Raw genomic sequence first — 12,029 nt, forward strand, 5'->3', positions numbered from 1 at the left:
ACAGAATTCTTGACATCCAGTAAGAAGTTTCCAGGGCAGTGCCATGATATATATTGTTGGCTGGGAGAAACTATTGTTTACAAGCTAATTATTGTATAACAAGTTGGCTTTTGTTAGCTATCTGAGAGGTTAAAATAGCAGATTTGGAAAGATAAAGTGTGTATCAACATGTACATTTTTTTAAGTCTGATTACAAACAGTAGTTTGAGAGAATTGAAAAAAAACAAGTTAGAAAAAAACCAGTTTATTAAGTAATATCATATAAATAACTTGTTACAAAAATTGATTTGCAAAAGGCATATTTACTCTTTGAGAAATCACTTTTTTAAATTGCATTCTTTTCAAATTTATACGTCTAAGAAAACAAAGGAAAATAAAAGAAGCCATTTCAAGGAGCGTGTATTTGCCATTTGACTACAACAAAAGGCCCGGCCACACTGAGCTAAAAGGTAATCGTCTCAACCCCATTCTTCTAATACAGAAAACTTTCTCATGTAATCTGTGAAGTTATGAAAATCTCCCTAACTAGAAATGTGGATGAAAGCCGAGCGGTGACTGTTTCCATCAGGGGTTCTCGTTGCCAAAGACACGAGTGATGCTGAGAAAAACTGTATGAACTGCGTACTCCAGCCAGTAAATCTTCAAGAGTGGCGTCAGCTTAAATTTATACTTGGAAGTATTTTTAATTAAAAACAATCAACACCAAAAAGCTTTTATTTTCTGGGTTTAAAATCACAAATCACGGTAGGAGAACGCCACATTGCCTTAGCGTGGTACTACTGAAGACGTACGTAGCATTTATCATAAGGCCTATTCTTATGCAGTGTACTTTCAAAGCAATGAAAATAATCACAAACAAAACAGTACAGGGCTTTCGAAGCGTTCCTATGTGTCTTCTGAGCAGATCAGTGTTACGTTTGCTACACAACACTCCCCCTGAATGCCTAGTTATTCTATACATTTGATTCCTTAATAAACACTAACTAATAGATCATAGAAAACTAAAAGCTTATAGAAGGTGCCTCTAGATATATTTACATACATAGCAGAGTCTTGCAAGAAAGACCAAGATCTCATTAGAGTGGAATGCTTTTTCCACAATGCTGGGTCCATGCCTCATTTGTCAAATTAACCCCATTTGAGAAGAAATTTGAGTTTGTGGTCCATGGGTTCTTAAAAAAAATGGAATTAAGTAACTTGTAAAAGCTCTTTTGAAATTAATCTAATAACCCAGTGGCTCTTCAGCTAAGTGCCTCGGTCCTGTCTGAAATACAGTGGGTAATAGCTTTGTTTCCATCTGATCTCCTTTCGGCTCTTTCATCTGCTGGCTCTGCTGGGCTAATGTTCTCCCTGAATTAAAAAATGACAATGCATCATAAATAAGGTATTACAAAATGGGGAGTAGATTAAAGATTGTGTCCGCAATGCTTAAATTAAATTGATGATGCAGAGACCATAAACTTCTGGCTTTAAAAATGAGCTATTTCTTTATTAACTTTTAACAAGTGTGTGAGTCACTGTATTTCCTTTCTAAGAGGGTATTGTTTTGAACATTAAATATGCTCGGGGTCTGCTATTTTTTAGTAGAGAATTATCCCTTTAGAAAATTATTCCATAAAGATGCCAAAGAGAGATTAAAAATGCTGCAACCGTAACAGTCACCGAACTTTTAAGGAGACCATACTGAAATTCTGTATTCTCTGGAAAAGAAAGCTGCTTGTCAGACCTTAGGAAACAGTTCATCTTCCTGAAGATCCACACACTAAGTCTTAATCTTTCCACTCTTATGATCTGATAGAGAAGGCTGGCTTGTAAGGTTAATGTAAACACAGTAGACTGGATTTTTAATCCTCGGTCACAATTCAAAAAAGATTTCATCTAGATAAGAACGTAAAAAATAAATTTAAACTAAAATGATCCTTTTCAGAGGATACCTTTCCAAATAGTGGGGATCATGACTTTTTAGAGCATTCTTTCAAAGTAATTACACTACTTCAAACCTAATAACTAGGATAAAATAATTTCTTTGGTGATTCGGTTCCGGGGAAAATGAATATAGCTGTACCTGATTTAAATATTTAGTTTGTGCACAAGAGTCAGCTCTATTCTTTCCTTTAAACTGCATACTTTTTATGGTCCTCAAGTATATAGAATTGAGGAATGCCCAATTCATAGTTTATACATTATTATCTCCAATGAAATAAACATTTCAAGGCAAAGCATTTGATGTAAGGTGTTGCTTAGCAAATCAGGACATCTAAAATTTATGCACTTAAAGATGAAAGTAATGGAAACATTCTAAAGTTAATTTGGATCACAAAATTTGTATGCTTCTGAGATAGAGATTCAACTTTTAAGAACTTTTTTTTACAACTTTTTGGGAGCTGAAAATGAACACTAAACCAAAAATTTTTATACTGAGTTAAAATTGAATTGCCAGGTTTTGTTCCTGGCAAATGGAGTCAATTTCTATTCGACCCTCCTTTTATGCACCTAAACCGTAAAGCTAAGAAAGTTCTGTAAAATACGTGTGTTTACTGTGCCCAGATCCCCTCTCTTATGGTTTTATGGAACTCTCTTTGCTTCTCTCCCATTTGATTTATTTTTTTATATGGGGACAAATGTTTTCCAGGTCTTTCAGTAGAAAGTGGCCACGAAGTGAAGGAGCTTTAAACTTATGCTCAATGGTTTAATGTTTTTAAAATTTCAGCTTATTTTAGGGAACATCTTAATAGTTTGAAGAAACTCTCCCCTTTGAATAGAGGGGAAAAAAAATGTCACAGAGGCCTCAAAGTCCTTGAAGCAACTTACAAAAGCAATCTGCTTATATTTAATGAATTTTAATTTCTCAGTGATTACAGCAAATATTGAAATTTTATCTCTTCCCCCTTTCCTTCCATCTTTCTCATCACTAACATCTAATATCAGGACAGAGACAATGTGAAAACTGAGCTGAAAACATTTTTTTCTTCAGTAATCATTCATGTTGACCTGAGTGCTTGACCTGATACCTTGGTGGGAAAGAAGTGAGACCCACACTGTGGCTCTTATTGTTTCCATGACATCAGAGTCTTAATTATAGGAAAATATTGCTCCACTTTGATACTTACAGGACTCTCACGCTAATTCAGTTCCACTCTCAAATTGTCCAATTTCTTAGAGATTCACTTCATCATCAGGTTTTGTGGTAGGAGATTAGACAGTTATTTGAGTATTTAGTTATATTATCCTGTTCTTGGTATATTATATCATCTTCAGGGTGGGATAAAATACCCTGCCAATTACATCTCAAATATTCCACTACAGAAATACTTACTTTCACTTCTCAGGAAAGAGTAAACCTTACCCTTAAACATTGGAAATTGCTAGTGTCAACCCTCAGACATTCCAAGTAACGCCAAAAGTTCAAAAGGAAGACTTCTGATGACACCTTTCTTTTTACAGGACTTACTTTCTTGATTCAATTTGTTACATGACATGAAACATAAGGATAGAGAGCTCTTTAATTTTACAGTAAGTCAGATAATTAAGGTGCTGTTCTATTGCTATAAATAACTAGTTCTTATTAATTAACTTTACTAAGCTATCTTTTTTCAACACTTACCTGTGACTGTGATATATATTGACTCATTACAGTGAAGCCCTCCTATAGTATTTTGTTTGCATTCCTCTGTGTGAGTGTATGTCTGTGTGTGTATGAAGAACTAGCAAAAGAAAACCCTGAAAGCAAGAAATAGCCCAAGCATGAAATACTTGTTAGTATACAGGGAAGTCTATTACAAAATAGGAAACCATTCAGGAAACACAAGGAATAATAAGATTGTAAAAATTTTTTACTCTACTTGCCTAACCCAAAATACTATATTTCTCTTATTTCAAAGGTGCCGTCTTTACTTCCTGGGTAATATGCCTATTTAAAACTGAACTAAACAACAGTGTGTTTCCAAGTAGAAAATATGTGCTGATATGACAGTATCCTCAAATGGAAATTACACTAAGATTATCTGTAGAAAATTAACATTAATTGAAAATAAACCCCTAAGACTAATAATTGAAGTCAGCATATTCTTAAGTACATATTATATATATATACACAGCCTGTTTTTTTAAAGTTTTTCAAAACAAGGATGTTTTCATTACAGTACTTGGGAAATTTCTGATGACTGCACAATGTCAGATTCTAATGATAAAAGTCATTAGAACAGCCGTATGAAATAAATGATTTGAACCTGCCAAAAGGATTCGTTCAGTTCAGTTGGGTCCTCTGGATAATAACTGTGATGCTAATTGCATAATTACAGAAATAATAGATTGGATGGATTGTACATTACTTTTCTGTCATAGTTTGAGACCATTACTTTATCATTAGCTCAAAGACAAGGCTGGCAGAGTTGCCATGGAAACCAAGTTAAAAACAATGAAAAAATATTAATACTTTTGAAAGTCAACTATCATGTTAATTACAACCTGAAACACTCTTGTTGAAAGGAATTCAAGTTTTTCCCTGTGTAAGCATCTTCCAAATATGTAATATGTAGATTTTCACCATGATCTCAATGTTCATCTATATCTATCACATTATATAAATAGATAGATGTTTCCAGACGTGAAGGACAGGGTATCAAGTTCAAGTGTGGCTGGCTCTTACCTCCCCATTAAACTCTGAGAGCAGGATTTGAGTTTTATTTAATCTACCTTTACTAATGCAACTTAATTGTGTAAGAAGTATCTGAAGAATATGAATTATTGTACTTCACACTGCTACTTTCAAGTATATTAGTATAATACTGAGGACAACTACAGACAAGGAGTTAAAATTTGTCTCAGAAAAGTTCCTTCAAGAACTTTGAAACAATTAGACTTATTTATAATTAGCCTACTGATGGTTGAAATAATTTCAAGTAATCTGTGGTATATTTGGTGGCCCAAACTTTAAAGTATGCTAAATATTTCCTTTGTCAACCTTATTAGCTGTTTTCCCTTTTCCTTTATATGGTGCAAGGGCAAACTTCTGCATGTCTAATATATAACAAATTATAAGTTAGTGGCAAGGAATGAGGTCTTACTAAGTTTTCTTTTTGGTTGTTGTTTTGGAATGTTACCATTTAATTTGCTTCTATTTCTAAAGAGGAATGAGAATCTTAAAACATTGGTGGATCTGATGTTTTGAATAGTCGTTGGTGTCAGAAAAAGTTCTTGAAGAACAAACAAGATGGGCAGATATTTTAAATTCTTTGTGACAGAAACACACCCATATATAGTTCATTATCTCCTTGTGAACCGATATACCAGGAACAACTGTGAAGTTGTTCCTCATTTCTCTTACTAAAACTGTATCTTTATCATTAAAGCACAATCCCTCATCCCATTAGCATGTGAAGTGTACAGTCAGAGCAGTCAGCTGACCTGAGTCAATGGAGTGTAGCAAAAAGACCAGGCCAGTGGAATCAGCATGTTCCAAACTTGCCCTAAGAGAGCAAGGGAAAAGGTTACTCTCTGTCCTCTCCTCCAGCACAGTGGCTGTTGGGCTGACTGACATGGTTAAGTGGATGCACTAAAAAATAAACATTTGCCTCTTGGAAGCTCATAAAAGTGTACTAGAAAAGAGTCTCTAATATTGGATCCACACGGACTGCAGCCATTGGCTTTTGGAACGGGTAGAACAGAGAACCCTTCACGGAATAGTGGATAAATAGAAAGAAATAGCCACTTCACGTATTTCAGCTTCGTATTGGAAAATGAAAAAAGGCAACATACTAGGAGTCTTTGTCACTGTCTACCCCTCCGTACATATCTGCTAGCTTTTTGAAGCGAGGGCCCCAGTCACTAAGGTAATCATAGTCTTGGTCTCCATCCGTGGTCACCGACTCCAGCGAGCTCAGGGAATCGGCCACCGAGCCCGTGCCCTCGTAGGCATAGGTGGCCAAGGAGTCGTAGGGTGGAGCAGTGGGGTCCGTGTCATTCTCCTTTAACCTTTGGTTAATGAAATCTCGGACGTCGGTGTTATCACGAGCGGCTGGAGTCCGTCGCGGTAGAAAAAGGGCTTCGGGCACAATGTCCCTGCGTAATTTGCTGTCCTCTATGGCTTCGGGATTCCTCAGAGTGCCGATATCAAAGGCCTGGGTGTCCTCCTCTCCACCACCTTCGTCGTTGTAACTGACAATGTTGTCTCTGATGTCCTCTTTGGAAATGATCAAAGGTTCTTTTTTCCGCTGCCGCCTCAGAGCTGCAAACAACACCACTGTCACTGGAGGCAGGAACAAAACAGAAAGAGAAGGAAAAGTTAATTTGCCGTCCAGGTAATGCCGGGAAGAAACACTGTGCTCCAATGCCAAGTTTTGAAAGTTCTCTAGGAAAGTGCAGACTCAACTTTTATTTCGTGAAGCGTGCACTTGCCTCCGTGCCTGATCAAACCAGGACCCGAAGAAATGGAGTAACTATTTGAAAGAGGGTTACAATTTAAGTATAGGATAAAACATCATCATATTTTGTCAGTAGTTCCTTTTTGCTTTGAGATGACAAACTAGTTTTAAGGTAAGGAAAAAAAAAATAATAAAAAGCTCAACCACAGAGGGAGTACTGCATTAAGAGTGCAAATTATGCTGAACACCTAAAATGCTCTGAAGCTGCTTATGAGCACAAGGCTGGCACCTTCTAGATGTGTTGAAGGGTTTGCATAACTCCACAACTAAAATAACTTTTGCATTATGCCTTCTTTTTTTTTTTTCCAGAGAAAAGTGTAAAATTAGTTTAAAACTCAAAGTCGAGCTGTGAATATTTGCATACCTTTCCCACATATAAGGACACGTTATTACAGATAATACCTGGAAAGACCCAGATACAATTCAGAAAGCCATTTTGGACTTCAAGATCAGCCCTTTTGAAGGCGGCAGGTAATAATACACATGCCAGGTTATTTCTGTTTGAGCTAAACAAAATAAACACATTTAAGTGGGGACTTTAAAAAAAAAAATCTTTCATGAGTTTATGTTCTATAAGTTTGTTGCCCAAAATGTTCATTCTTTTAGTTTTTCCTCCTAACTCAAATTAGATGCAAAGCAAGAATTGTGTTTAAATAGCTCCTGATGTTTCTTGACAGCTGGCTGGGGAGAACACAACTGGCCACATGTAGGGAGACACATCTACAAATGGACATATGGGTGGGAAAATAAAAACATAGAGACAGCTTAGAGAGAAAACAGCTATCTAGGGCAGAAAATGCACCGTTAATCAGGGTTTGTCCAGGGGAGTTTATTACAGAAAGTACCAGTAATGTCTCTTTATTCTCCCTTCCATAACATGATCCCATTTTCATGAGCCATGAAAATTGAATTATTGCAATAAAAATTACAGAATAGTGGCTTTTGGTGGACATATATATACCTATATAATAATGGATATATGCACACCCATATGTGTATATATTAAAATTTCAGATGTTAATAGTATTAATAAAAATTGGTTGTCTATGGAGAGAGTTCAGTGGGCCACGCACTGTGCTAAGTGCTTTACATACTGAATCTTGTCTAATTATCATAATACCCCTACAAAGTAGGTGCCATCATTGTAACCCCATTTTACATAGAAGAAATTGAGGCTTAGAGATGTCACATGTCCAAGCAATCGAATTCCAGGTCAACCAGACTAGAAAGCCTGCAATCTTAATGACCATGCTTTGAAGCATGTTTGGGTCATAGACTGTTTCTAAAGGAAATACAATTTTGCCATTTTCAAGTGTGTGGTTGTGTGATTGCATACATTGTTTTTTGCTGTCAGAGAATATCCTGATGCCTCATTGGTCCCATTCATTCAGGGTAATTATTCACTTATTCATTCAGTAAATATATCTATGTAGTGCCTACTCTGTGCCAGGTACAGTTCTAGGCACTACCAATACGACTGATTGCGAGTCCTGCCCTAAGAAGGTGGGTGGGAGTGGTGGGAGTGGTGGTGGATGGAAACAGAAAATAAACAATGTGTATAATAAATAAGAAAATTATTAGAAGGTGATAAGTGCAATGTAAACAAGAAAAACCAGAGCAGAGAAAGGAGGATGGGAGCGCTTCTGTGTACGTTTGAGGGGCTGTATATGGTTTTTGAGGGGAGATTGCATCATTGAGGAAGTGACATTTGATCAAAGACATGAGGAGTTATCCAAGGAGCTATGTGGTGAAGAGGACAGAGCTAGAAGAAGGGCCCTGGAGTGGGAGTGTGCCTGGCGTGTGCCTGGAGTGCTTGAGAAACAGCATGGAGACCCTGTGGCTGGACCAGAGGGAGCCGGGGAGAGAAGAACAGCAGGGTTGGGCCAGGTCATGTGGGGCCATGGATGCTTTTGTAGGCCTTCACTTGACCCAGGATCCGGGTGGGTAGGAAATTGCATGGCTTTGGGCAGAGGGATGCTCATAATCTACCTTTTATCCCGGTTGGTTTCCAGCTTGACCAATGACACGGATTTGCAAAACAGAAGGGTTGTAAATCAGGATGGCCTTTGGGATTAGAGAATAGAACCAAGCTAACTGTCTTTCAAAGAATTAAACTCTGATGTACCACAGGTTCATTCTGTCATTTAAGGCAAGATAGCAGGCATTTATCACTTCCTAACTCTTCCTCAGCTTAAGTTACCTGTATCTTTTATTTTAGTCCTATGCACACCTGAAGGTGCAATTGTCTGGAAGACAGAGGGCATCTTCAGTCATTCAAAGGCATTTATTCACTGCCGAATTCTCCTACAGCTACAACTGCTTTTATCTTTTTTTTGTTAGCCCAAAGCACATCTGAACAGAATTTCTTGAGTGTTTAACTGTCTAGAAGACAGATCTTTCTCAAAGCTAACTTTTGTAATCTGAACATGTGAGTTCCAAGCACATGGAACAAAAACAATCTGAGAAAGTAATACGCTTTCTTCCCAGTAAGTGAGCCTTTCCTTTTTCTCTACTCCCTTGGGGCCAGAGGACAGCAGTGAGATTTTTGGAGGGGAGGCACTTGGACCAATCTGTGCTCAAATTTCATCATAAAACTAGAAGGTAGAAAGGCATTTGAGGTCAACAGACCTAGGTTCACTTAAACGATCTGATCTAAGTCTGTTTCCTTCTCTGTGAAAGAGAAGCAGTAACAGTGCACAGGGTTGTTGTCAGGAATGAGTTAATAAATGCAAAAGTTTTGTAAAATCTAAAGCACCACAGAGGCATGAGATGTAGTAGTTGTTTATACTATTATTTTATTTGCAAAATGCCACGTAATCTACTTTCTTGACTGCCAATTTCCTCCTATATCAATGTGGCTTCCCTGCTCTCACTGACTCTGGTTTGCTTCCGCTTTCTTCGGTTGTCTTATTTTCAGTTCAGGCTCTCTTTCAGCCTGGAAGTTGCCCTGCTTTCTATCAGCTCACAAAGAATGTACAGTGCAATGTGGAAGCACCAAGGCTCGGGGGGAGAAGACCTGGGCTTGGAACTTAGTTCCACCACCTGTTAGCTGTGTGACTTGGCTACATGACTCTATGTCTTGGAACCATATTTAAAATGCAGATAAATATATACCAGATGGTTCTGAGGATTAAATGAGAGAAACATTTGTAAAGCATCTTGCCCAGTGTCTAGCTCGTGATGTGAGCCTAGTAAAGGTTAAATCCAATTTTTCTTCTTTTTTATGAGGTACAGAATTCTGAAGAGACTAGACAAGATGTGAGACACACTGAGGCAAATTAGGAGTAATGAGACAGCAAATTCATTGGAGGAAGGAGACGAAAAGGGAGGATAAAGGGAGCTGGTTAGAAGATAAAAAAGGGGGGAGGAGAAAATAGGTAGATGTTGAGGGAAAGGAAGAATCACCCGCGTGAGATGAGAGTCGGCTCTCCTTCCACAGGCCACAAGAGTCCAGGGTATTCTACCTGAGTTCAGCCAGCCAATCCAGCACTTCTAAAAATAACCTTTTTTATCAAAAAGAATATTCAGATCTTTCTCTTCCAAAACAATTTTTACAGATTCACACCATTAGAGACACTGATTTATCTTTGCATACTTTCAGTTTTTATTTATCCTCATATCTTAAAATACTTTCCCCAAATCTTAGCTGACAAAGAGAATCACAGTTCTATGGTTGAATTTCAAGGCTTCTGTTATAATTAGCAAAGTTGATCTGGAATGTGAAGTTTCTGAGCAGGGATCCCTGGCATTCTCTTCCTGGAGAAATGGAGGTCTGTCTTTACTTTTCTCAAAGTCACTATATTGTCATTTTTTAAAGTTTCTTTTCCCCCTGTGTAATCTAGGTTAACTCTAACTTCTTACTTTTTTTCCCCCTTGTGTAGGCAAGCTTTAAAAATCTTACTTTTATTTTTAGAAGGACTGCATTAGCTAATATTTGGTTTCTTAGTTCACAACAGTCAAGGGTCTGTTGAGCCTTTTGAGCTCAACTTGTGTGCTTAATTAGTTAGTTGGGGGTAAAAATTTCATTTGAATCATTGTTAGACCTTGATTTTTGCTTTTATTACATTCATTTCTTTTAGGTCCTAGATTTATTTCCTTAGTCACAGAGGCTGAGAAATAATAGACATTGTGTATGTGGCAATCAGAAAGCAATGCTAGGAAAGTAGTTATTTAAATGGTAGATCAAAATAAGTGTGCTGGATTAAAGAAAATTTCATCACTTTTTATTTTCCTTTATGAGAGAGAAAAAGTCATTACATTCCTCTTCCCACTTTCCCATTGATTTTAAACTTTACCTTCGTAGGAAGGGCCTTCATCCAACTTTCACTCTTTAAAATTTAACAATGTTTGCCAGGTTAAATATTAAACAACAAATGAGATGAAAAGGGCATATTTATATTGCCCTCAAATCCCCCTGAGATTCATTGCCAGTCTGACAGACAAGAGATTCTTTTGGTGGAATGATTCCCTGGGTAGGTAAAGACATGGGCAAGTTTCACATCTGTTCATTCTACCAAAGCCATTTTCTTTTCTTTTCTTTTTTTTTTTTTTAATTTTTTGTTTATTGCAGTAACATTGGTTTATAACATTGCATAAATTTCAGGTGTACATCATTATACTTCTATTTCTGCATAGATTACATCATGTTCACCACCCAAATACTAATTACAACCCATCACCACACACATGTGCTTAATTATCCCTTTCACCCTCCTCCCTCCCCTCTGGTAACCACCAATCCAATCTCTGTCTCTATGTGTTTGTTTATTGTTGTTATTATCTACTACTTAATGAAGGAAATCATACAGTATTTGACCTTCTCCCTCTGACTTATTTCACTTTGCATAATACCCTCAATGTCCATCCATGTTGTCACAAATTTTCAAGCAAAAACTAGGTCATGGTTGAACAACACAGAATCTCAGCATCTAACTCTACTCACCTAGATTGGGCTGTATGACTTAATGGGGGAGGCAGATAAATCTAGAGAGTCACAGTAACAGTGTGTGCCCCTCAGCATGGGGAGATAGGATGCAGGGAGAAGCAGTTTACCTAGTAGGGTCACGATGCACAGTAGGATGGCAATCAGAGCCCCCGTGCTCAGTCCCGTGGGGTGGACGAGGGCCTCCGCATGGCAGGACTGCATGTTCCCGTGGTGGTCACATGCACAGACCCGGACAGTCACTGTCCCAGTGCTGCTTTGAACTGGGTAGTCGTTGTCTGAAATGACCACAGGCAGGAGATAGGTGCTCATCTCGTGTCTATTATAGCCGTTTTTCCGAGTTAGGATTCCCGCTGTGTTGTCTGGAACCGGAAAGCAAAGTGGTGAATGTATGTGGATACCGCGTCATGTACTGGATCAATTGTGATGGGAATAGATAGATAGAGATACAGATATAAATATATAGATGGAAAAGGTAACTAGGGCTCATTTACCTTTGTTGTCTTGAATGGTAAAGTTTGAGCCACTGGCTGCTTCAGGGGCCAAGGAGAATGAAAATTGGTGTCCGCTGTAAGGGTCGTCCTTGTCAATGGCTCGCAGGGTCTGAATCAACTAAAATCAAAACCATAAAGCTGTCACAAAGTTTTGCTAACTCAAAAATGTTT

The 12,029-nt window shown here is 37.8% G+C and overlaps 1 protein-coding gene across 3 annotated transcripts in view; it reads right to left on the bottom strand.

Moving 5' to 3' along the window:
* Nucleotides 1-228: 228 nt before the first annotated feature.
* Nucleotides 229-12,029, bottom strand: part of CDH6 (cadherin 6) — a 126,097-nt gene continuing 114,296 nt past the window's right edge. For all 3 annotated transcript variants that reach the window (XM_058564299.1, XM_058564298.1, XM_058564300.1), the window contains 3 exons: nt 11,859-11,976; nt 11,475-11,726; nt 229-6,247 (listed from right to left, as the gene is read on the bottom strand). In XM_058564299.1, the coding sequence (XP_058420282.1) occupies nt 5,757-6,247; nt 11,475-11,726; nt 11,859-11,976 (861 nt within the window). In that variant the 3' untranslated portion in view covers nt 229-5,756. The remainder of the gene's footprint in view (nt 6,248-11,474; nt 11,727-11,858; nt 11,977-12,029) is intronic.

Source organism: Diceros bicornis, chromosome 20 (assembly GCF_020826845.1).
Source record: "Diceros bicornis minor isolate mBicDic1 chromosome 20, mDicBic1.mat.cur, whole genome shotgun sequence".
Lineage (NCBI taxonomy): Eukaryota > Metazoa > Chordata > Mammalia > Perissodactyla > Rhinocerotidae > Diceros > Diceros bicornis.